Source organism: Ascaphus truei, chromosome 3, assembly GCF_040206685.1.
Source record: "Ascaphus truei isolate aAscTru1 chromosome 3, aAscTru1.hap1, whole genome shotgun sequence".
Lineage (NCBI taxonomy): Eukaryota > Metazoa > Chordata > Amphibia > Anura > Ascaphidae > Ascaphus > Ascaphus truei.
In genome coordinates, this window is record NC_134485.1 from 355,705,963 (window position 1) to 355,729,031 (window position 23,069).

The 23,069-nt window shown below is 41.1% G+C and overlaps 1 protein-coding gene across 2 annotated transcripts in view; it reads left to right on the plus strand.

The window, feature by feature from the left end:
• The window catches only part of SERPINE3 (serpin family E member 3), a 42,518-nt gene extending 20,530 nt beyond the window's left edge, over positions 1-21,988 (plus strand). The window contains exons 4-9 of one of the 2 annotated variants that reach the window (XM_075591987.1): positions 3,127-3,324; positions 6,814-7,012; positions 8,356-8,456; positions 9,079-9,165; positions 19,885-19,968; positions 21,815-21,988. In XM_075591987.1, coding sequence (XP_075448102.1) covers positions 3,127-3,324; positions 6,814-7,012; positions 8,356-8,456; positions 9,079-9,165; positions 19,885-19,968; positions 21,815-21,858 — 713 coding nt within the window. In that variant the 3' untranslated portion in view covers positions 21,859-21,988. The other variant, XM_075591988.1, reaches the window with a different exon arrangement.
• Positions 21,989-23,069: the final 1,081 nt, after the last annotated feature.

The following is a 23,069-nucleotide window of genomic DNA, read 5'->3' on the forward strand; positions in this document are numbered from 1 at the left end:
ATAGCTGGTAGTGAGTCAAATGCTATACACAGAGCTGCACTATTGCATAGACTGTTGTAGTGAATGGTAAATGGATATTGAGGGAAGATAGCAGTGTGCTCAATGCAACTACTATATGGTAGAAGATCTAACCTGCAAAACCACTGTGTAGGGTACTCGGTAAACTCAGATATAAACAGTAAATGGGTTAATATAGAGGCCCTAAGTTAACTTGGTTAGGACCAATACACCCATATACAGAATAAGCATTCATATACAGTCGTTGATAGTTCTCAATAATAGACTCTGAGTTACAAATCAGGTTGTATACTATCCTACTTGGGTCTGGTATTATTCACACTCTTTGGGGGCTTGTACTTCCGCACTTTGAAGTATGCGCTATCCAGAGTGACTATTTAAAGTCCATGAATGACAGTGCTCAACCTGTGCATTGGAGTGTTCATTCTGTGCATTGCTGTGCGAGCTACCCAGATTCATTACTCAGAGTCTATTATTGAGAACTGTCAACGACTGTATGTGAATGCTTATTCTGTATATGGGTATATTGGTCCTAACCAAGTTAACTTAGGGCTTCTATATTAACCCATTTACTGTTTATACCTGAGTTTACCGAGTACCCTACACAGTGGTTTTGCAGGTTAGATCTTCTACCATATAGTAGTTGCATTGAGCACACTGCTATCTTCCCTCAATATCCATTTACCATTCACTACAACAGTCTATGCAATAGTGCAGCTCTGTGTATAGCATTTGACTCACTACCAGCTATATGTTTGGAAAACCATCCGTTCATATAGTACTGTCACCAGACACATTGGGGGATTTTATCTATGCACTGTTGTGCATTTTTATAGTGTTTCGTCGTTTTTTACAGTATAACTATTAAAGTCTTTTTTATTTTTATTTCTGAGTGTGACCTTTTGGCGGTGTATCCTATGCTATGATTTGGCTATTATCTAGCCAGTTATTAGTAAACAATAGATTTTTTATCACCTACCTTGAGTGCAATAATAAGGGGCTATTTATAATCCTTGGATTATTTGTGTGTATTGATTTGTGCTTTCTCCCTTGCACCAGGTAGACTGTTTTCAGTTAAAGTGTATTTGTGTTTGGTGTAGCGACGTGCCCTCTCCGTGTATATTCATATCTTGACCGCGGCAAGACATGCAATCACATGCGCCTGGAAAAAGCCCCAGGCCCCCCCTCCGGGGGAGAGTAAATGAGGTGCAATCTATGGAAAGACTAACAGAATACGTGAGACATAAGAAAATTCCAAAAAGTTTGGGAGCCCTAGCACTCTAGGAGGAATAGGTGAATTTTTGAGTCACTGCAGACTGAGGGCTGTAGTCTCTTTGAAAGCTGGTAATTGTGTAATTTGTGGCGTTGTAATGTCAGGCGTCATTGTAGTTTTATATTTTTTATACCGTTGTGAAATTGATGGTTTCTCCCCACCCCCTTTTTTCCCCCTCTATTTCTGTATCCCTTTCCCTATGTTTTTCAAAAAAAGCAAATAAAAAATAAGTTACAAAAAAAACATAGGCAGAGTACAATGCAGGGAGTGATCTTACGGTCATTTACAGAGGTCATAAAAGATGTCTTTGCATTGGGAGACATCATTAGCAGATGTTGCGCTGGGGTTTTTGTTTTTAAATCTGGATCAATATAGAATTTAGCAAAGACTGGATGTAATGGGCCAATGTATTAAACTACAAATGCTGATTTATGCTGTGAATAAGCACACGATATATTGGAAGGGATTGATGCATCGGAAAGACAAAAAGGGTGTGTGCGCGTTGAGCACACGCAGTTAAGTGAAAAGTTTGTCTTGCCACTGTTTTGTCACAGAAATTGTGTTTTGATTTTTAATTAAAAAAAAAAAAAAAATCACCATCACAGTGACAAAACGCAAAGCAGTTTAACTTAGAACGTGCGTGCTCGGCACACATCCCATTTTAGCTATTTGCACTTCTATATTTATACCAACTGTGAATTCTTTGTGTCTGTGTTTCTGTGTCCTGCAAAGTGGGGGCAAGTGTTGTACCTCTGCATGTGTGCCGAGTCGACGGCTTGTGCGCATGAGTGCGGCAGCTGCTGCGCATGTGCGTCACGCCGAAGGGTGCTACGCATGCAACAGACTTTTCCCCACCCTGAAGCGCACCGACTGCCTCTTTTTCCCATATGATGTCACTTCCGTAACCTTACTTCCATCTCTAACGAAGGAAATTCACTCCTGCCAACAAAAGTTTCAACTTCATTAACCTTGATGTTTGCAAAGCAGAGAAACTAAAAGACAAGAGTAAAAATCTGTCTAAACTGTGTGTTTGGGATTATAGGACCCTTCAAGCATTTTTAATGAAATCCCTAAAAAGCATCCTTTTTAAAATGTTTGCCATCTGAATCTTTGCTGCAAACAGTGCTAGCAACGCAGTGATGCAGGTGTATTCCATGCAGAAGATCCGGTGTGAAAATGCATTGTGTTGCAAACTGGCCAAAATGCATCACTCCCATTGAAAGAACAATTATTTCCCCACTGAAACGCAATGTATCAATATTTGCAGGTGTACCTGGGTTCTAAGAGAAGATGTTAAGGCAGCAGTTAACCCTTTTTCATTAGTTTTTACTAGAATGGGAATATGGGGATTTGCAGGTGTGTGAAAAATAGCCTGTTTCATCTCCGGGGAGGACTTTCTGGATCCCATCCTGGTAACAAAATACAGATCCCCTGGTCCCGGAGATACTGAACAGTAAAAGTAATGTGTTGCAGTCCCCTCCAGGAGAAACAAAAGGGAGGATTAAATCTTCACCCTGTGAGCCAATAGGAAACCCCAACATCATTCACATTTAAATATTAGGCATAACCTTTACCAATTAAGTAAATCGGCAACCGAGGGTCCCTGGGTTTATAAATAACAGGGGGGGGGGGAGGGGAGGTGTGTGTCTGTGTGTACGCACATTTGAGAGATATAAATATAAATATATATATATATATTTCTTGTAGGGGACACTGCTGCTTTAAATAAAGTGTATATATTTCTTGTTTAATCTATCATTTTATGGTTAGTACAGACTGAAACTGTAAATGTACCTCGCAATATATGATAGAAAATCCTTGTTTTGCATACACAGGTGGGATTCAGACCCTGGTGCCTGGTGACTCTTTTGGTCCAAGTTTCACACAGATAGCACTTGTGAGCACTACATACTTCAAAAGCCCCTGGAAAACAAAGTTCTCTTTCACCGACACCCAGACCCTGCCTTTCATCGGCACGGACGGTTCGGTCGTTAAAGTTCCGATGATGCACCAAACTGCCAATGTAAACTATGGTAAATGACTGTTAATAATTGTCTGCGTAGCATTTTAAGTTTACACGAAAACTCTAAGGCCGAGATGCACAAAAGGGTGCTAAGCCATAGCACGTCTTTACTCCCAGTTATATACATGAGAGCCGAGGAGTGCTTAATCTTAGCACCCTTTTGTGGATACCATTGTAATTTAAAGTTCTGTTAGCCATGCTGGTCCTGGAATGTCTATTTGTACTGTAGGTTGTGATGCCTTAAAAGTCCATAGTACAAATATAATAATAATAATTCCTTATTGCTTAATTCAATATAACATGTTGCAAAAAGGCTGCAGTACTACATCATTAACCCTTTCAAATTTCTTAACGCAAAAGGGAGGAGCATTAAAGCTGCAGTTCAGTCTTTTTTTTTTTTTTTACATTTATTTTTTTACTTCAATAGTTTCATGTGTGCAATCTCTAATTACTTAAAGAACTGTATAGCTGCAGGTCAATTTGTTCTCCATGTATTGATAGGTCGAAATTTGGTGACATATTAAAAGCTGGCATTTGTTTATAATCTGCTTGACTGGCAGTGGAAGCTCATGAATATTCATGAGCACTCCTGCACTGACATGTGCTAGAGGGAGGGCAGGGCTGACAAAGGGGTGTGCCAGGGCTTGTGACAGGACATGAAGGGGCAGTGCCTTAGCAAATGGCTGTTAAAATAGAATACAAGAAAATTGGTCTTTCAAAGTTGTTTTTTTTAAAAACAGAAAATGCTAAAAGTATTTTTTCTTACTACAGAACTGATTTATTAAAAAAAACAAACATGCAGGATATTGACTGAACTGCAGCTTTAATTACAACATTTGGCATGATAAGCCTACCAAGGCACTTATTTTCTTTTACTTCTGCCAAGGTCACATCCCAACAGCACTCCCGTAGAAATGATAAGGTGACATCACTAGGAATAAGGGGAGCTTTTATTTTTGAACTCACGAGAGTTCCTCATAGATGAAAATGAAGTGTGAGCTTTCACAACCACGTAGGTTTCTTCAAATGTACCCTTGAGTTGTTGAAAGCTCTTGGCAAAATACTGTATGTAGAAATATTTTATTATCCATAAAAAATGTAATCTTATGTTGGCCCTGTATAAAAGGCCTCACAATGAATCCAAGGGTGAAAACCCGGAAATATTGAAGTGTTTCCAGAACATTGAGAGTCCCTCAGTCTTCTTGTTCCTTCAACAGCAGCAGTCAGGAAGTGAAGGGGCCCTAAGTGCTACCAATATTAGGGTTGCCAGGTGTCCAGTATTGAACCAGACTGTCCTGTATTTGGACACTATCCAGTAAAATATTAGAGGTAATACTGGACATGTATGTGTCCAGTATTACCTCTCTGGACATAGTGACCTGACCTCCTTGGGGGGGCGTGGGATTTCCCTGAGCAGGAAGAGAGCAGGGCTGTTGCTAGGGGGCTGGGCCGCTTCCTCTGTCCTGATTATCAGCTGGGTAATGCAGCCAATCAGCAGGAGGTGTCAGGAGCCTGGGAGTGGGGCCAAGGAGAGGAGGAAACAGCATGGAGCGGAGAGACGTGAGTGCATGTGTCTCTCGAGCACGTTACACCTTTAACCATTGTGTCCAATATTTTTGGAGATGCCACCTGGCAACCCTAGCTACCATCTAATGCTTCTGAGGGAAGAAAAAAGGGTGGAGAAAAGCGATTTGTGGTATTCTATAAGAAAAAACCCGGAAGCAACAGGGGCCCCAGTGCATTGTAGGCATGTTGGTGCTTGTAGAGTAAGAAATGGCATTACAAAATCAAAGAAGGCTACCCTCAGGCACCCTGGAAGAAAACAAGGCCATACAAAAAAATAGAGACATGATTTTGTAATTAACATTGTATTTCATATATTTGTAATACTTTCAAAAAATACTTTTTTGAAATCCACTCTAATTCCACATCAATGTATTATTGTACTGTGTTTAATGCTGTTTATAAGAGGCCTTTCAAAACTATGAAACTAATCACAATAATTCAGTTAGAACAACACAGCCAATGTGACTATCCACACCAACGCATTAATTCAGTGATACTGCCACTCGCAGGCACATAAGTGCCTGCAGATCATTCATTTTATTCAGATCTTATCGCGCTAATCTTTTAAACTCCTTTGATTTCATAATTTGATCAATAGGTCAAACCTATGTGTTTCATCATAAATGCCCATTTATAACATGCACCTAATGTAGGCAGTGTAAAGGTAGGCTGTGTCCCAACATATTTTAAACATTTAACCCACTAGTGCAGTGGTTCCCAACTCCAGTCCTCAAGGACCACTAAGGGCTGTTATATACAGCATGCGGCCGCGTGTGCCTATGCAAACGCGCGTGCGCCTATGCAAACGCGCGTGCGCCTATGCAAACGCGCGTGCACCTGCCGCATGCTTTTAGTGAGTATACTGTGTTGAGTTTAAACAGTGTTGTGTGTTTATGTGTATGTATATGGGTGTGTGTGTGTGTGTGTTTATGTGTAATTTATTATTTATTATAAAAAAAAAACATTAGTAAAAATAAAAAAATTATTAGACTTGTGCAGACACACACACACACACACACACACACACACACACACACACACACACACACACACACCGCCGCGAAAAGATGAATTTCCTCATCTTCGCCACTGTCTGTCGGCTCCCCTCTCCCTGACGTCAGCCAACTAAAATTCCGCGCGCACGGCGTAGCACGCGCCCCAGCACTATAGAACGTGCCTAACAGTGCAGGTTTTAAGGCAATCCTCTCATTAGCACAGGTGGCCCAATCATTGTGACTGAACCACCTGTGCTCAAGCCGGGGTATCCTTAAAACCTGCACTGGTCCTTGAGGACTGGGGTTGGGAACCACTGTACTTGTGCATTCAAGTAACATCATATTTAGCTTTGTAATATACTAAAAGTAGGAGAAAACTAATTTATGGAACTAGTTTAGTTAACCCCCCTGCAACGCTGTGTATTCTTGGCCTCTTGCTGTGAAGGTAATCTTTGAAAATAATGAAATTCATCAGTCTCGGACATGCAGTTGAGGATACATTCAATTTCAACCTTCATATCAGCCCAGGCCACAATTGATGTGATCATCACTCATGCAGGTGTAACCACGCTAAGTGTACACGAGATGATTAGCTTTATCAGGAGTACCATCATACTCTGAAGTATATATATAAACTTCCTGTAAAAAAAACCAAAAAAAAACCACACACTTGTCAACCTTTATATAGGGCGTTATAGACTCTGTATATAAGTCCACTATTCAGTTTATACAGCCCCTTTGACAAAATCTATCCCCCTCCCCCAGAAAAAGGAGATTGATACATTTAGTTTACCAATCTTATGCAGACTTATAGAAACAGCAGGAGAATTAAAAAAAGAAATACAATTTAAATGCATAATAAAGAAAAATTACATTTAAAATACAAATTTCCAAAATATTAAGTATTAACAGTATTTCTCTTCACTAAATGTGTACAGGCCAGTTTGAAACTCCATCCCAGGAAAGATTTACAGTGGTTGAGCTGCCTTATCTTGGGAATACAGTCAGCATGTTTGTGGTACGTCCCACTAATAAGAACACCCCGCTGTCCTGCATTGAGTCAAACTTGACATCAAGGAGCATTGCACTATGGATCAACAGCATGAAGAGAATCAAAATGGATGTTTTCCTGCCCAGGTGAACAGTTCAATACTTTAATATTAAAGGCTTTCTTCTCAAAGATCCCCCCTCTCCCCCATCAGCTGTGGCTGATAGTTCCATCTGTCATTACAGGGTGGAGCCTATGACAGGGGGTATAAGAGGAAAGGGAATGTTCTATAGAGGAGGTTTCAGCATGGCAGGAGGAGAGGAGCCTCGGGGAGTAGAGGTAGGAGATATGTTCCTACAGTTATAGTATAGATCAGGCCCCCCTTTTATTGTGTTTCAGTCAAGGACAGTGCCCTATATGTTAGGATCCCATAGTATGGCCATAAGAGAAGAGCAAGTCACAGAGAAGGAATGGAGACATGCCACAAGGGGCAACACAGAGAAGACCCCAGGATGTCGGGATCAGCTCTACAAGCGGATCCCCAACTACAATATTTATTACCCCTGAGAAAGGTGCAGTTCTACAACAGGGTTGAAGATTAATAGTAACGTACACAGAACAGGCCAGAACCTCAGCAGGCACCTGCCATAAAAGGGACCAATAGGATGTTGCTTAAACAAAAAAAAAAGGGGGTAGGGGAATGTCCACCAGATAAAGTCAGAACAGTAACAAGTGAATGTACCTCCCCTGGGTGTAGAGTGGACACCCAGGAAAGAGATGTATTTAGAGTGATAGCAGTATGGATGAGAAAAAAAAAAAAGGTACAACCAGGTCAATCTTTTTGTAACTAGCAGTTTTCCCCAAGCATTGGAACATAAATAAAGATTGAAGTTTTAGTATTAAATCTCCTGGCGCCCGTCTTTTCCATCATCCAGCCGACCACAGACAGCACCCGAGACGAGGTAAATCTATATAGATGTCCAAAACATACCTATGTCGATGTAACCTCCCTAGGGAGCCGGGCAGGGAGGGTTACACTTACAAATTTGGGACAGTCCTGATATGTGGCACAGTTGGCAAACCTGCTCCAAATCACTACTACTTTGAAAGCAATGCAACATTCCTACATAATTCCAATTCCTTATCCCTCTTCAGAAAAAGCAGCATAACAGTGCACCTTGGTTGTGTTTCAATATGAAAAAAAACGACTAAATATAACTATGAATGAGAAAGGTACAATATTCTGCCTGTGTGCTTTCACTTTATTTCAAATTAAGCCAATTTCTAATACATGGGCTATAAGAGACTGGTGTTTAGAACAAAGGATGTAAAATAGTGACAACAGCCAATCTTGATTTGCGGACTGACTTCAATGGACCCCATTATAAATACACCTTGTGTATTATACATTGGTGCGAGTCTCTCAACAATAAAGAACCATGTGATTAAGAATGGTCTATACACTAAGTATATTGCTTAACCTTACCTACAGATTCAAACTACAAAGCCACAGTGATCTGAAGAAGGTTTTGCCAGCCCTGGGCGTCTCAGATCTGTTTGACCCAAGGAAAGCAGATTTTAAAGGCATATCAGGTACTAGCATCATTTGTTACAATTAATGTCAGTCTAGATAAGCCATTAGTGCTAATGTATGAATTTTCTAACCGCGGTCTTACATTTCATTGCTTATCTGCAGCCTGGGGACTTCATATATTTTATTGCTAGAATTGTATTTTTTTTTTTTTTTTACAATATATACCTGGAGTTAGCATTGTAGTCATTCACAATGTGTTTAGTTCATGTGTGTTTATTTTACTGCATATGATCAACATGCCTCCTGGTTCAAACTATTTTTATTGGTGCCTTTTTTGTTTCGATTTTAATTATGTAACTTTAATAGGCATTTAAGGCCCCTATTTGTATTCAGCCACATACCTCTGATGAGCCATATTTTGCTCTAAATGTATGGTGTGCACTTCATATCTGCTTTTGTTTATAGTCGTTAAAAATAAATAACATCTATGTTTCCCTTTCACCAAGTGTGGTGTAGAGATACCCATTATGTGCCAAGACCATCCCACCCTATGACTTTCCTATCAGTGATACATACAGATCATTCGTTTTTACTAATACATTAATGAAAAGAAAATACAGTGGTCACCAATAAAAATAATATTGAAGAAGCAAACCCCAGTTTTGTCATTTTAATTTTCAGATCATGGCAGTCTTTACATTTCCCAAGCAATCCATAAAGCAGAGATTGAAGTAACTGAAGGTGGCACAAAAGCATCAGGAGTAACAGGTAGATGTATCCAAAATTACCGTCAATACATTAAGAGATCAGGACATCTCTTTGTTTCTACTTTAACTTTTCTGGTATCTAAGGCAGGTATCTCGGGAAGAAGGGGTCCGCTCAGCTAGCGATAGCATGGATTCAGCTCTCGAGGGAACCCCCCGGTTCAGATGGTCAGAAAAAAAAGGGAGGGGGAATTACTGCTCTAAAGTAATCTCCTGCTCAAACCTTTTAAATAGGAGTGTCAAAGCAAGAGGCAGCTAAGGGGAAAGATTTATATTGACAAAATAGACTAGCAACAGCTCAGTAAATGTGTAAGCATAGGCAGTGACTTCTAGTTTTTTCTTTAAAATAGATCTACACTAAAACATGCTAAAAACACCTTGAGGCATAAAAATGCTTCTGGTCCAATTACCAAAAAGTGCATTCTAAGCATTAATCATAACAGAATAATGCTTTAAAAGTCTCATTCCCATAACGAGTGTAGCCCTTGTTCCCACGTACCAGCAAAGGAACTACCAATGCTGCTATTACCTGTTGGCAACCAGGAGGCCTGAGCCTCCGCCACTGGGAGCCTGTGGTGATTCTGGCTCGTCTCAGTGCAGCACATCCACCTGTAAGGGATCCCAGCGTGGTGGGATAGGCCTCTTACAGAAATAATAACAATAATACACAGTCAGGTATATACCAACAACCTTTACTGAACACAGACCACAGTACCCTGTACCACACTGTATAACAATGCCCCAAACTGTTACCACCAGTGAGTGTCCCCCAAAGTAAATAGGGTGCTTGGCACCAATACCCTGATGTATTTTCCCCCCAATGTCAGGGCCCACCCAAAAGTGTAGGAGATAGCGCTATCCCGTGGAGTGTTGGTGCACTTAGTTGTGGCACCTGCCGAGTACTCCAGTACTCTTTGTGGCCGACTTAGCAACTGGGATCCGCCAATCCAGCGACGTCATCAGCGATGGTGTCCGCCTCCACATGGGGTGAATTCCGGCATGGATAATATCACCATATAGAGTCTCTTGCAACGGAGATGGTCTGGTCCCAGGACGCAGGCTGCGATCACCGTACGGCGTCTTTTCTGTGTCCCTGACACTAAACAGTAATGGGGAAGCGTCGCTACCTAAGGGGCCTTCCCTAAAGCAACCACAAGCTAAGTGGAAGGGGCCTATCTAAGACCCGAGGGGGGAATCTGGCCTAGTCCGAATGTCACAGACACTCAGACCCTACCATCTCCTTTCTCCTGGCTCGGCTACAAGCACGTGAAAAGTATCAATATACTTGCAGGGGATCCTGACAGCCCTATTGGCTAAGCCTGCTCATGTGCTGCTGCAGCCCCTAAGCATGTTGGGGCTTGCAGTCCCCGCAGAGTCCTTCACGTAATAGCCACCGCTACCAGGGACTTGCCTATCTGCGCAACCGCGATCCTCTATAATGTCTGGTGCAGTGCTGCTGATCCTGCACATACGCAACTCCACTGCGGCTGCGCGCAAGATGGCAGCACCCTGCTACGGGAGCCGCCAGCGACTCAGACACCCTTCCTGTACTACCGGCAACCCGCCTCTGTACCACTTCCCATGCTCCCGCCAGCCTCCGCTGTCTGTCACAGCCAGAGGTAAGGGGGCAACACAGGAGGACCCAGCCTACACGAGCTTTGGCAGTTGCCTTTATTATTTAAACATAGCACCTTTCAATTATTCCACATTTAATGTGACCCGATTATTTATATACCACCTGTGCATTGGGAAGTGTGCACTCATGTTAGCAATATCACTGTTTTCCAACTCACATGGTAAATGTGATTGCCAAAAATGCAGTAATTCTGTAATGTTGAATTACAGGGATCTGTATTCTGGCAAAGTCATACTTAACATCCATTGAAACATATCAACAAATATAATATGGATATATTAAATGGAGACTGCATGGTGAAATTAATCCAAAACACTGTTAGAACAGGGGGGCTATCAACAGGTTAGGTTTTCAGGGCAATACATAGCTAAGCAAGTGGTCTTCGTGAGAATTAAGAATTAAGACTAAGATAAAGTAGGTTCGAGAAATCTTGAAACCTGGCCCAAATCCAGCACCTCATTGTTTGGAGTTTATATCACAAAACCATCATGTTTGACATCCAAATGACATTGAGGACAACAGATTATACTGTACATTTAAGTGGGATCATACCAATCTGGGGGAATATCGCTTGTAAACTTTAATTGACGTCAATGGGTTTTCATGCGATAGTACCCTAATCGTAGTTTCAATTATGACAACCCAAAGTTGGAGAAATGTCACACAGACACGTGCTCTTTAGAATTAAGGCACATTGAGCATGACATATAGAGGATTACATTTATTGTGTAGATTTTTCTTCAGCAGTTAATGCAATTTGATAACTATCGCCTTTAAAACTGCAGTTCAAGCAATATCCTACATTTTTTTTAAATAAATCAATTCTGTACTATGAGAATGTACTTATTGCCTTTATAATATATAAATATATATATATTAATGTATTCTGATGAAACAAGCATTTTTTCTATAGCAACAATTTACAAAGTCACATTCTCTTTCGAGACAGGCTCTGGCTCTTGAGGCCAGCCCTCTCTCTAGCAGTGCACCAATTTTATCTAGTGCCTGCCTGGTCACATGATCTTCCACACAGAACTTTGCATCTTGGGTAGTCTTCTGCAGCCCTAACAGTGAATTAAAGCAGGGGTGCACAATCTTTCCCCGCTGCGGCCCCCTGCTTGCCACCCTCCCTACTTACGCCCCCCCCCCTCTGCGTCAAATGGCACCGCGTGGTCATGTGACCTAGTTGCTTTGCCATGGTGATGTGTCGCTGAAAACAAGGTAAGGATAGTTGCAGAGGCCTCATGTGATCCTCCAGCATTTAATTTAAATGCCTTGGGGAAGAACACGGGGCCTCTGCAACCCCCGAGCCGAATTTTCAGTGATCAATTATAGGAGAACGGATTGATCGGCAACTTAGCTAATCACTTGTCAGTGTGTAGATTGTATTGATGCACATATTGAATGGAATTTTTTTTTTTAAACCAGCAGCTTGAATTGCAACTTTAATATGGTTCTTACTAAAATATCAGTATTGAGGATTGCGTAGACAATATTGTAAATAGAACAAACACTATAGAAAAGTAAGTATCTGAAGCACCGCAAGTCAAGCTGCCATTTTTTTATTTTTTCCCTTTATTATGCGCATAAATACAATCCATACAATAATAAGCAATTAGCTAAGTTGTCGATCGACGAAGATTTGGCTCAGGGGTTCACTAAATGGCTGTCAGTGCAGCAGAAGAGGACCAAGGATGCAAAGTTCTGTGGGGAAGATCATGTGACCAGGCAGTCAGTACATACAATTGGTGCATTGCTAGAGAGATGGCAGGGCTCAAAAAGGGGTGTGCCAGAGTCTGTTTCCGAAGAGGAACGGGGTGCGACTTTGTAAACAGTTGCTATAGAACCAAAAAATGCTTGTTACATTATAATACGTTAAAAACGTCATTTAGAGTTGTTTAAAAAAAATATATATATGTAGGATATTGCTTGATCTGCATCTTTAAGAGTTGAATAAAATAAAAATATATATATTTTTTAAATGCTACAAGTATTTTCTCATAGCACAGAACAGATTTATAAACAACATGTAGGATATTGCTTGGTCTGCAGCTTTAAGCTCACAGAAAGTTTTGAATTTGAGACACTGTGCTAAACCCACGGCAAAGATTAATGATTTCATCACTCCTCAAATAGAAGTGAACACTATGGTTTTGATGGCTCAGAATAGTTTAACATAAGAGATTAGGAAAATAGAAAATTGTTTCACAATCTTACTGTACTACTCTTTCCCCCCCCCCCCCCCCAGTAATGCTCCATGGCAGTGAGCACCAAATGATTAAGTCCCACCTTCTAGCTAAGATAGGACAGATTCAAGACTTGTACTTGTAGGAGATCCTATATAAAGACACCCTCCCAGGTAGTCTTGTAGTTCTTAATGTATATCTTACGTATTTAGTCGTAATACCTCCCTAATGTTAGGGCCGGGAGTTTGGTGCTCACCGATATGGATCATTACTCAGGAAAACGAGGATTACGGTAAGATTGTGAAACCATTTTCTATTTTCTTCAGCATATCCATGGCAGTGGGCATCAAAGGGAAATGCCCAAGCAGTACCAAATAGGATGGATAAACTTAAGTCATACAACAGATTGATATTGCATAAGTGTAATTTTTTTGTATGAACAGCCTGAAGTACTATACGGCCAAAGCATGTGTCTGCTGAATGCTGTACATCTAAATAATTAAACTTAATAAAAGTACTTACAGATATCCATAGTGCTGCCCTGCATAGCTCCAAAGGAGAATCTGGAGCCTTTGCTTCCGTGGATGTAGCCATAGATCTGGTGGAATGAGCCCTTAAACCTTCTGGAGGCTGCCTGCCCTGTACAATCTTCTTAATGCATGAAACAATACAGTGATGGAACAGGGTTTGAGGCAGTTGGTCCCTTTCTTTTTCATGAAAGGAGAACGAAGAGACTTTTTGAACTCCTGAACTGTTTTGCTATGGTGAGGTATATCTTAAGACATCTTACAATATCTAAGGAATGCAGAAGTTGCTCTACATGATTTGCCGGATTCGGGTAGAATGAAGGTAATATTTCCTGATTTAAATTAAAACAAAAAAGGACACTGGTCATAGTACTACTTTGTCCTGATGGAATACTGGAAAATTTTATTTTAGTGACAGAGCTTGCAGCTTGCCAATTCTTCTAGCAGATGTGACCGCGTGAATATAGGGGAAATATTTTCTAGCGAGAGCTTGTTCCCTTTATTTTCTTAGAAATGTTACTGTGGTGAGATTGCCTGTTCTGACCTTTAAGATTTACACTTTGATATGTTTTAGACAAAAAGATTACCACTTGCATCACTGCTCATTTCTAAAATATTTGTGGTAAGGTCTTAACTCATTACTGCCCATTTTCCTTGGGCTGATAGACAGCCAAGTTAGGTTCCCCAGCCGGTGTTGGTGGTCAGCACGATCCCTTCTGGGTCTCGCAGGGTGACCACGCTTTAAATTTTCCTCTTGCTCCCACCAGATAGAAAAAAAATTCACCTGTCGCAACAGATAAAATAATCCCTGAAGTGGGTCGCTTTTCTTTTTGTCCTATTGTCAAATTAAATGTAAAACAGGAACAAACGCATGTGCCATCTCGCCCACATGACGACTTGTATGGTAGAAGAGTGCTGATCAGCGTCATACAGTGCAGAGCCTACAGATAGACAAAATAAAGACCATCAAAAACAGTGACTATCAGGCTCCGTCTTTTGGAAGACCGAATATTCCTTTTGAAATCTGGATTTGAACCCCTAAGAACCTTCGGTTTAGGGAGGGAAGAAAGTGACGTTTGCTTCTATTTATTACGCATCTGAGGCTCTCTACAAATTCCAGTACTCTTGTGAGGTGATGAAGATCGGTCTTGAGATTTTATGAAGAGATCAAGATAATGAAACAAAGGGGGGGTTTGGAGGCCGCACAACCAATAATGATGCTAAATAGTATTATGTTAATGAAGGGGTGCTGAGAATTGGGTTAGAGCAAATAGTCTTCCTGACATATTTCTTTCCACATATGCACGTCGCCAGATACACCACCCCACTGGTTTATCAGTTTACGCATTTTAGAATATTGAACTTTTTGGTTTTGTTCCTGTAAAGGGTCCTGTAAAGGGTGTCAGTTTATGAATCCATCAAAAGAATTTTGGAACTGGAACAAAACCAAAAAGTTCAATATTCTAAAATTCATAAACTGTAAAACCAGTGGGGTGGTATATCTGGCGACGTGCATATGTGGAAAGAAATATATCGGCAAGACTTCAAGGCAACTAAGACGACGTGTCTTAGAACATGTAGGCACTATCAGAAATGAAGTTGATAAGCCGGTTGCAAGACATGTCACCAGGTTTCACAATAGTGACACGTCAGCAATGTCATTCCAAGGAATTGATCACATCACACTAGGGGCCAGACGTGGAGATTTGGATACCCTGTTACTAAGATCTGAAGCAAGATGGATCTATCTCTTAGGTACTCAGGTACCACATGGTCTCAATGAAGGGTATGGGTACATAGCATTTATTTAAATTAGACATCAATTCTAAATGCCATACCCTCCTCTCTCATGCAAGAGGATGTCATGCTTCCATGGTTTCACTACAGGGTCTGGTATTTTTGTTATCCTACAACACAATTTATATGTGAATAGATTAATACTTCATCAACTATGCACACATAACTCTGCTGTACTGTTTGGGGGTACTAATCCCCAAGGTATGCTGGCAGCATTTACCACCTATTCCATTTGAGGTGTGTGTGGCAGTTTCAGTAGTTGTAAATGCTTTATTTGGTACCTAATTCTCCCATTCAATTGTAAATAACTAGGGGGCTTTACCTTTTAAAAATCAGCACTGGATGCTTTACCAGGGGCTGATTTTTACTGTTGTGTAGCATGGACATTAGCCCCGCCCCGTTCCCCGCCTACTGGCAGTGATTAGCCGTCTGATTGGATGATTAAGTGTCCAATCAGGGCAGCCTTTTGGGTATGAAGGGAGCAGGGGACTGAATGCCCGCCCACCCCAGACGAAGTCTCCAAAGAGATGAAACGTGCGTCGGGTGTTTGTGACGCAACGCGTGATGTCATAGGTGCGACCGCAGCGCGAGGCTGCAGTGTTTGAGTTCCCACACACTTGTGTCTACAGTAGTAATTCTGTCTCAAGGCAGAGAGGGCTAGCTTAACAGTTGTGGGCCCCAGGAAGCAGCCACTAGCTAGGAACTAGCATTAGTGGTTTGGCTTCATTGCATGGTTTACTCAGGTGGCTCACCAATCAACAGAGTGCCAGCAGAGGGGTGTGTGTGTGTGTGTGTGTGTGTGTGTGTGTGTGTGTGTGTGTATGTGTGTTATTAGCTTCAACAAGGCATCCATCTGACACCTTATATAGCACCTCATACTGCAGGCCAAGTGAGATTATCAAATCTCCACTGAACCCAGTGTCCCTCTGCCAGTTTTTGGGTTCTCCTCCCCACTAGGCGTATCCATCTGCCCCCACCCTCTCCCTTCTTACAATCTATTCTTTGAGTGGGGGGTTTGTGTCAGGGTGTACGCTAGTATGTGTAACCACCAGTAGACAGTGAGTTCATACCCATATTACTGGGTTGGGCCACCCTGGCATTAAGGAGATGGTTATAATTACTCTAGTAGCCTAGTACAGTACTCCTAATTACATCAAGTGGGAGCCTTACTGGAGGAGATGTTTTTGTTTTGGACTGAGTGGGAATTATCACATGTATAGTATATCATTACTAACATTCTGTCACACTTCATGACAGTATTCACATGAGACACTGTTCCGATTACTTTAGGTATAGCACCAAGGGCAGTAGTGCTCAGCACCTAAAGGTTTTACCTCTTTATTTCCTTTCAATATACAATAAAATTTATTAATTTATTATTTCATTCTAGTGGAGGAAGAGTGCTCCTGTGAGAATTCTCTCTATGTATGAGATCAAGATAATGGAATATTTGAATCTAATCCTTCCTTAGTTCTGCAATTATGAAGACCTTCGCGAAGGTTCTTGAAGAGGTTGCAATACCAAATGGAACAGAAAATTGATAATGGGCTTGGCCTATTGCAAACCTTAGATACATTTTTATGAGTAATGGCTATTGGGACATGAAAATAGGAGTTCTTGGTCTACAGAAATCTAACATTTGTAATCTACGGTCACTATGATGGAGCATAATGACAATTTTTTTTTTGACTTCAAGAAATGTGTTGATCCTTTTAAGATCTAATACCACTCTGAATGATCAGTTCTTTTTTTTGCACAAGAAAGAGGACTGAGTAGAACCCTTGAAATCTTTGATGCAAGGGAACTGGTTCTATTGCCTCGTCTGTTAACCTGCATACACTTTGTTTTAAGGCGGGGGTGGCCTCATTGTTCTTCGTAAATCTTGACGTAAAAAAATTACTTCTGCGTACCGTCTTGAATTCCAAAAAAAAACCTTTGTGGACAATATGGAATTGGTGAATTCTGCCTCAGACCGAAGCCGACTGGAATCCACCCATCTCACACAAACTTGTTCTTGGATACTGAATCCGCAATTCATGGACGAAGCAAGACAGCCTGTCTAGCGGTCACCAACAAAGCCATGGACCTGATGGATCTCACGGAGTCTAAGGATGCCTCAGAGAAACTCGGTTGCTAGCTTGATTTCTGAAAGTCACCGATTATGGAAGATCTCTTTACTCCTATCTTGAGTGCCTCTTCTACATTAGAAACCCATAATGTCATAGCTCTGGAGACTGACGTTATGGCTATTGCTTGTCTGCAAGATGCTCCTCAGCATAAACGATTTCCTATGAGAACTCTATCTATTCATGGGATCCTAAAAGGAAGTCGCATCATTGACTGGCAAAAGTAGTCTTCCTGGCAAATCTGGAGATCGCTTCATCTACCTTGGGCGGATAATCCTAGGATACCACATGCTTTTCTTAAAAGAGGTACATCTTGGGAAATTTTTCTTGATGTTCGAGCCTTCTTGTCTGGTTAAGACCATTTCAATCCAATACATTTATTTAACGACATGGACTAGAAAGGTTCTAGGTTTAATTAGAGTGTTTCTGAACATTCGATTTTTCGCTTGTGTGAGGAATTGAATCCTCAATTTCCAAGACTTCCCAGACTGCTTTAATGAGAGGGCCTACACATATCAAAAGTAGATGGCTCTTTGGCTATCATTCCTTCATCTAATGATGGTCCATAGACCTAAATTGATCCTCCGAGCATGAATCCATTGATCTATCCAGACTCGTATGAGTGTATCCTCAGGTCCTTTTCTTCTGTTCCATATCGAGGACATCTCAATGATTAGAGAAGTCTCCCTTCATACACTAAATGAACGCGCGAACACGCCAAATATAAATGTGATTATATATCTATATCCTAGTCACATAATCAATTAGTGAATAAGACTTGGAAAAGTATACACAGTGAAAGATAGTAAGTGACTGAATGGTGTGTGTAAAGTGCAAGGATAACATTGTATTGCCTATGGATGGGGATACTTATATACCACGCGGACTCCAGCGTTCTGCTCAAGGATGTCTTCTCTCTACCCCCTTTGTATCTAAAGCCCTCTCCTGCCTAAAAACCTTGTTCAGACTGCCCTACACCTCTGGAATGCCCTTCCCCTCAATCCACTTTTAAGACCCACTTTCTTAAAAGAAGCATGAGTAGCACCGTGGCTAATACTATACGCATGATACATAAAGCTTGGCCCCCTGCAGACGCACTTACCAGAATGCCCTTCCACAGTCTCTGTACGTTCTTCCTACCTACCACTTAGATTGTAAGCTCGTGGGAGTAGGGACGCCTCTTCCGAAATTTTACTTTTATGTCTGAAGCACCTATTTCCATATTCTGTTATTTGTATTTGTTATTTATATGATTGTCACGTGTATTACTACTGTGAAGCTCTATGTACATTAAGAGGGGAAGCGTGCAGACTATAAGGCAGACAGAAACTATTTAATCACACTATTAATACAGTAGCTAGCAAAAATATTAAAAATATATATATCCCTCTGGGGACCAAAACATTGGGATTCTTAGTATTCCATGGATTTAAGAAACAAATGTCTGCACTAGCTCCTGGCGCTTACCTTTGTATTTTAATGACAGAAGCTTTGGATGAGGCAGCCTCCATGGTCCAATGCTTAGTGCAAGTCCTTTCCACTGGGCACTGGAGTGCTGTCTGAGCTCTCCTGCACATCCTCAAGCAGAGCAGTGGGGGATAAAGCCGCACCTTGCTCTCTGAGGTATTCCAGGCACCTGTGACATACGCATGAGCGCCGCCAAGATAAAATGCAGAAGATAAAAAGTAGCTGCGGTTATTGTGCTGCATAGCTTCTACTGGGAGCTCCCGTAACTGGCAACCCTGTGGGATGCGGATCGCAGGGGCTTCAGAGGAAGCGAGCTGGTGTGCAACTTCCTCTGGGAGGTCTGTAAGCAGTCAGGTAAATACCAAAAAGAAATCCACTTAAAAAAAAACAACAACTTCAACTTGGTAGGACAGACAAGACTACCTGTGAGGAAGGTGTGTTAGTATACAAGGTCTCCTACAGGTGCAAGTCTTTAATCTTTCCCATCACAGCTGGAAATAGGATGTAACCCTTTTGGTGCCCAATGCCATGGATATGCTCATAAAACATTTAAAGACAACCAACTGTTGCCAGCTTCTATGTCTGTTACTATATGAGAAGTTCAGTAATACAGAAAGGCAGAAAAAGGAGAATAGTAACATTCCATACATGCAAATAACGCATGAAAATCCATGCCGATGCAGTAAGACTTACTGCCTTCGTTGCCGCAAGCACACGCCACTGCTGGATTAACACTGCAGAGAGGTCCCATTCAGAAGAATGGACCCCACGCGGCAGATAGTCCCCAGCGCCACCGACTTGTTCGTTCGTGAGCAAAGCGGAGGACAGCAAGTCTGGCTATATCTGCATACCCTTCAACAGAGTGACAAGACAAGTCTAACCCCTTCCATGGTAGATGGAACACAATATTTCAATACTCTGTGCCAAACCCTCTGCACCACCAGAAAATAACTTTTTTTTAAATAAATATGTTGTTTTCTACAGCCATGGTATTACTGAAAAGATCCCGCATGCCTGTATTTAAAGCAGACAGACCATTCTTCTTTTTCTTAAGACAAGCAAGCTCAGGTACAAGTATTACAGAATATTTATTCATTTTAAAATATCCTGTTGTCACCGTTACTGCAATCACATTTGTGAACCGATAATCTATTTACTTGTGCAACAGGAATGTAGCTCAGATTAAATTACATTAACAGGTGTAATAAATTCTGATATTGGGGGAAAAAGGCACAAGCAGGACTTGGGCAAAAGTGTGATTTATTAATACATTTTCAACGTTGTGGCCCCCACACGGGCCTTTATCAATTATGATAGTCTTCATAAAGGCTTGTGGGTGCGGAAATGTGCAAAACTGATTAATACATTTTTAACAAGTCTCCTGCTTGTGCCCATTGGAGTATATACATTTTACAAAACATCCCATGCCTATTCTTGGGAGTCGAGTGCTATCTCGAACAGCATTGCTGCAAATATTTTAAGAGATGTAACAATCAGTTGCTGAAATGGTTGTATATGCTTTTCTTTAAAAATCAGTGCCATTGTGCTCTTAGGTTGATCTTTAATAAATATGGTTTGTTAGTTTTCATTGGAAACCGAGATAGCAGCACATACAATTAGCAAAGATAAGGGAATGCTGGTTCTTCAATCCTATTCCACAGAAAGGGGGTTGCTGTTCTTGGCAGGAAAGGGGGATCATCTATTTCAGGGGAGCGCAAACTTTTTTCCATTAACCTTCGAAACAGCTGGACAAAGTTAATAAACATACATCCAGCAAGCTCTAAACCCCCCCCCCAAAAAAAAAAAAAATTACCACAGAATTATACATATATACATACATATCTACACACATATACACGTCAATTGGAGTGCTACTGGGCATGGCTATATGTATGTAACAAAAAATAGAGAAGCCCTAAGCAGTTCGTTCTTTGAAATGCAGCTGGTTGACAGATCCAATGCGATAATTCGTCCTCTAACTCTAGAGATAAATAAAAATTTGAATCAGTTAGTGTTAGGACCTGCAATATTTGGTCATGCCTTGAAGTGGCTTGCAGGCTTAGAATGCTTTGGCCAAAGGGCTTAACAAATGACCCTTTTCCCAAGATATACAGGCAGTCCTCGTTTTACAACAAATGGCTTATCCAACGCATACCTATGTTAATTTTTACAACGCCAAAACGGCTTATCCAATGCTCTTACGACGCTTTGCAAAGTGGTTTATGTGTATATATTACAATATTTGCACTATATAATGTATGTGTGTGCTGCATATCGTATTGTCTGCGTAAAATATTTTGTGTATTTTAGCATTAAAAATGCCTTCAGGAACGGAACCTTTCATTTAAACAGTATTCCTATGGGAAAACGTGTTTCGCTTTATGTTTCGCTATCCAGCGCCATTTTGAGTAACACTGTGTCGGATAACCAAGGACTGCCTGTATATAGGTATTTCACTGTATATTTTGGTCATATTGGATGTAGCTTTGGGCTTTTGTTATTTGCAAATGAGTACCTTAGAAGTATGGTCAAAAATTTGTAACAGATTATACAATTGCCTCAAGGTTTAATAAGATCAGTATACAATTTAGATTGCAATAGCGCTACAGCAGATGTAATTTAAATTTCATATAACCAGAAACGCCTGCTTCTTTAACAGCCTTTCTATTTTTTTTTTTTTTTTTTTTTTTTTTTTTTTTTTTTTAGCAATATTCTATTTGCTGTACAGCTATTGACTTCAGAGGGAGTTTGTGTGGTATTGCTCAAACCAGTACTATTGCACTTTAACAACCCAAAAGGACAATGACCATTTGAAATGAATCATATTTCCTAAAAGATTTGAGACTTAATTAGCACATTAACACGTCGAAAAAGGTTCTGAACAATTTCTAACATTTGTTTTTCATTTTAACAGGTTCTGTACTCTTTATTGGGAGAGTTACCAATCCCTTGGATTAAGCAGAACTTCAGAAAGTCACCTCTCACGTTACCAGTTTCTGAAGCACGATCAAGGATTTCAGTATATAAATTATAAATAAACTGATTAGTAAAAACAGGGACTTTTTTTTACAGATACTTAATAAAATATGAATGCTTTTTATATATTGAATTTCGTGGTTAATGTTCCAGTTTAAATCTGAGTAAAACGTTTACGTTTTCAGCAACACCATATTTCCTGGAACCAGGGTCACGAATGATGTATGAATAGTTCCAGTAAGCTTAACTCATGCCTTCCCTCTTCCAAAGCACAAACAAGTCCTTTTGTCTCTTAGTTTTATTGAGGAAAAATCACAGGAAGAAAGGGACTTGCAGATGTAGTATGGGTAGAGAGTGCTTCTCTGTCTGAAGTGCAGTGTATCAAGGATAAAGCAGTGTAAAACAAAAAGGCCTTGCTGGGGTAAATAGTAAGCAGTTACTCAGAGTCCAGGGTGAAAGCGAAGTGAGGAGCAAGGGTCACACTAGAAGGGAAGTGAGACTATACTGTCAGCAAGGACAGGGGGTAGGAATAGCCCACTCAGCTAGGAGAATAGGAGATGCAGGCAACCAACACAGGCTGTGTAAGCAACATGTAACAATAATGTTGCCTTTTCACATGCAGCTAGCTGCTGGGACAGAGAAAATAACAACTGTCTCTTTTTTGACGTGTGAGAGGACAGCCTTTTTGCCATTTTGGCTTCACCTGCAGGGCACAATCTTTTGCGGCTATGCCAGCCGTGGCAGCGGGCTGCTTTGCCACTTGGTATTCTGCGGAGAGGAACAACTGTACGTCTTAGCCGTGCCATTGCTCGCAGGAGGACCGTCCGATCGTTTATGGTCTTTTGGACGATCCCTTTGTCGATCACCTTTGGGAGGTTACTTTCTTCCTTCAGTGGAGTCGACTCGTCATCCTTGGTTGTCTGAACCACTAAGCATCCTAGGCCATTGTCACATCCCCCTGATGTGAGCATGTTTTTGTTGATCTCAGGGGTATGACCTTGTCTCTTCTCTTCACTTGGCCCTCCTGTCACTTGGAGATGGCCAAGTCATGGTTCAGAGAGGAATGTGTGTCCACATTCTGTTATCACCGTTCTGCGGGCGTCAACATAGTCTGGTCCGTGCCCTATGTCGGTGCACACGTTGCCCACTATCACCCATCATAGGTCAAGTCTTTGGGCGTATGGTGCGTTGTG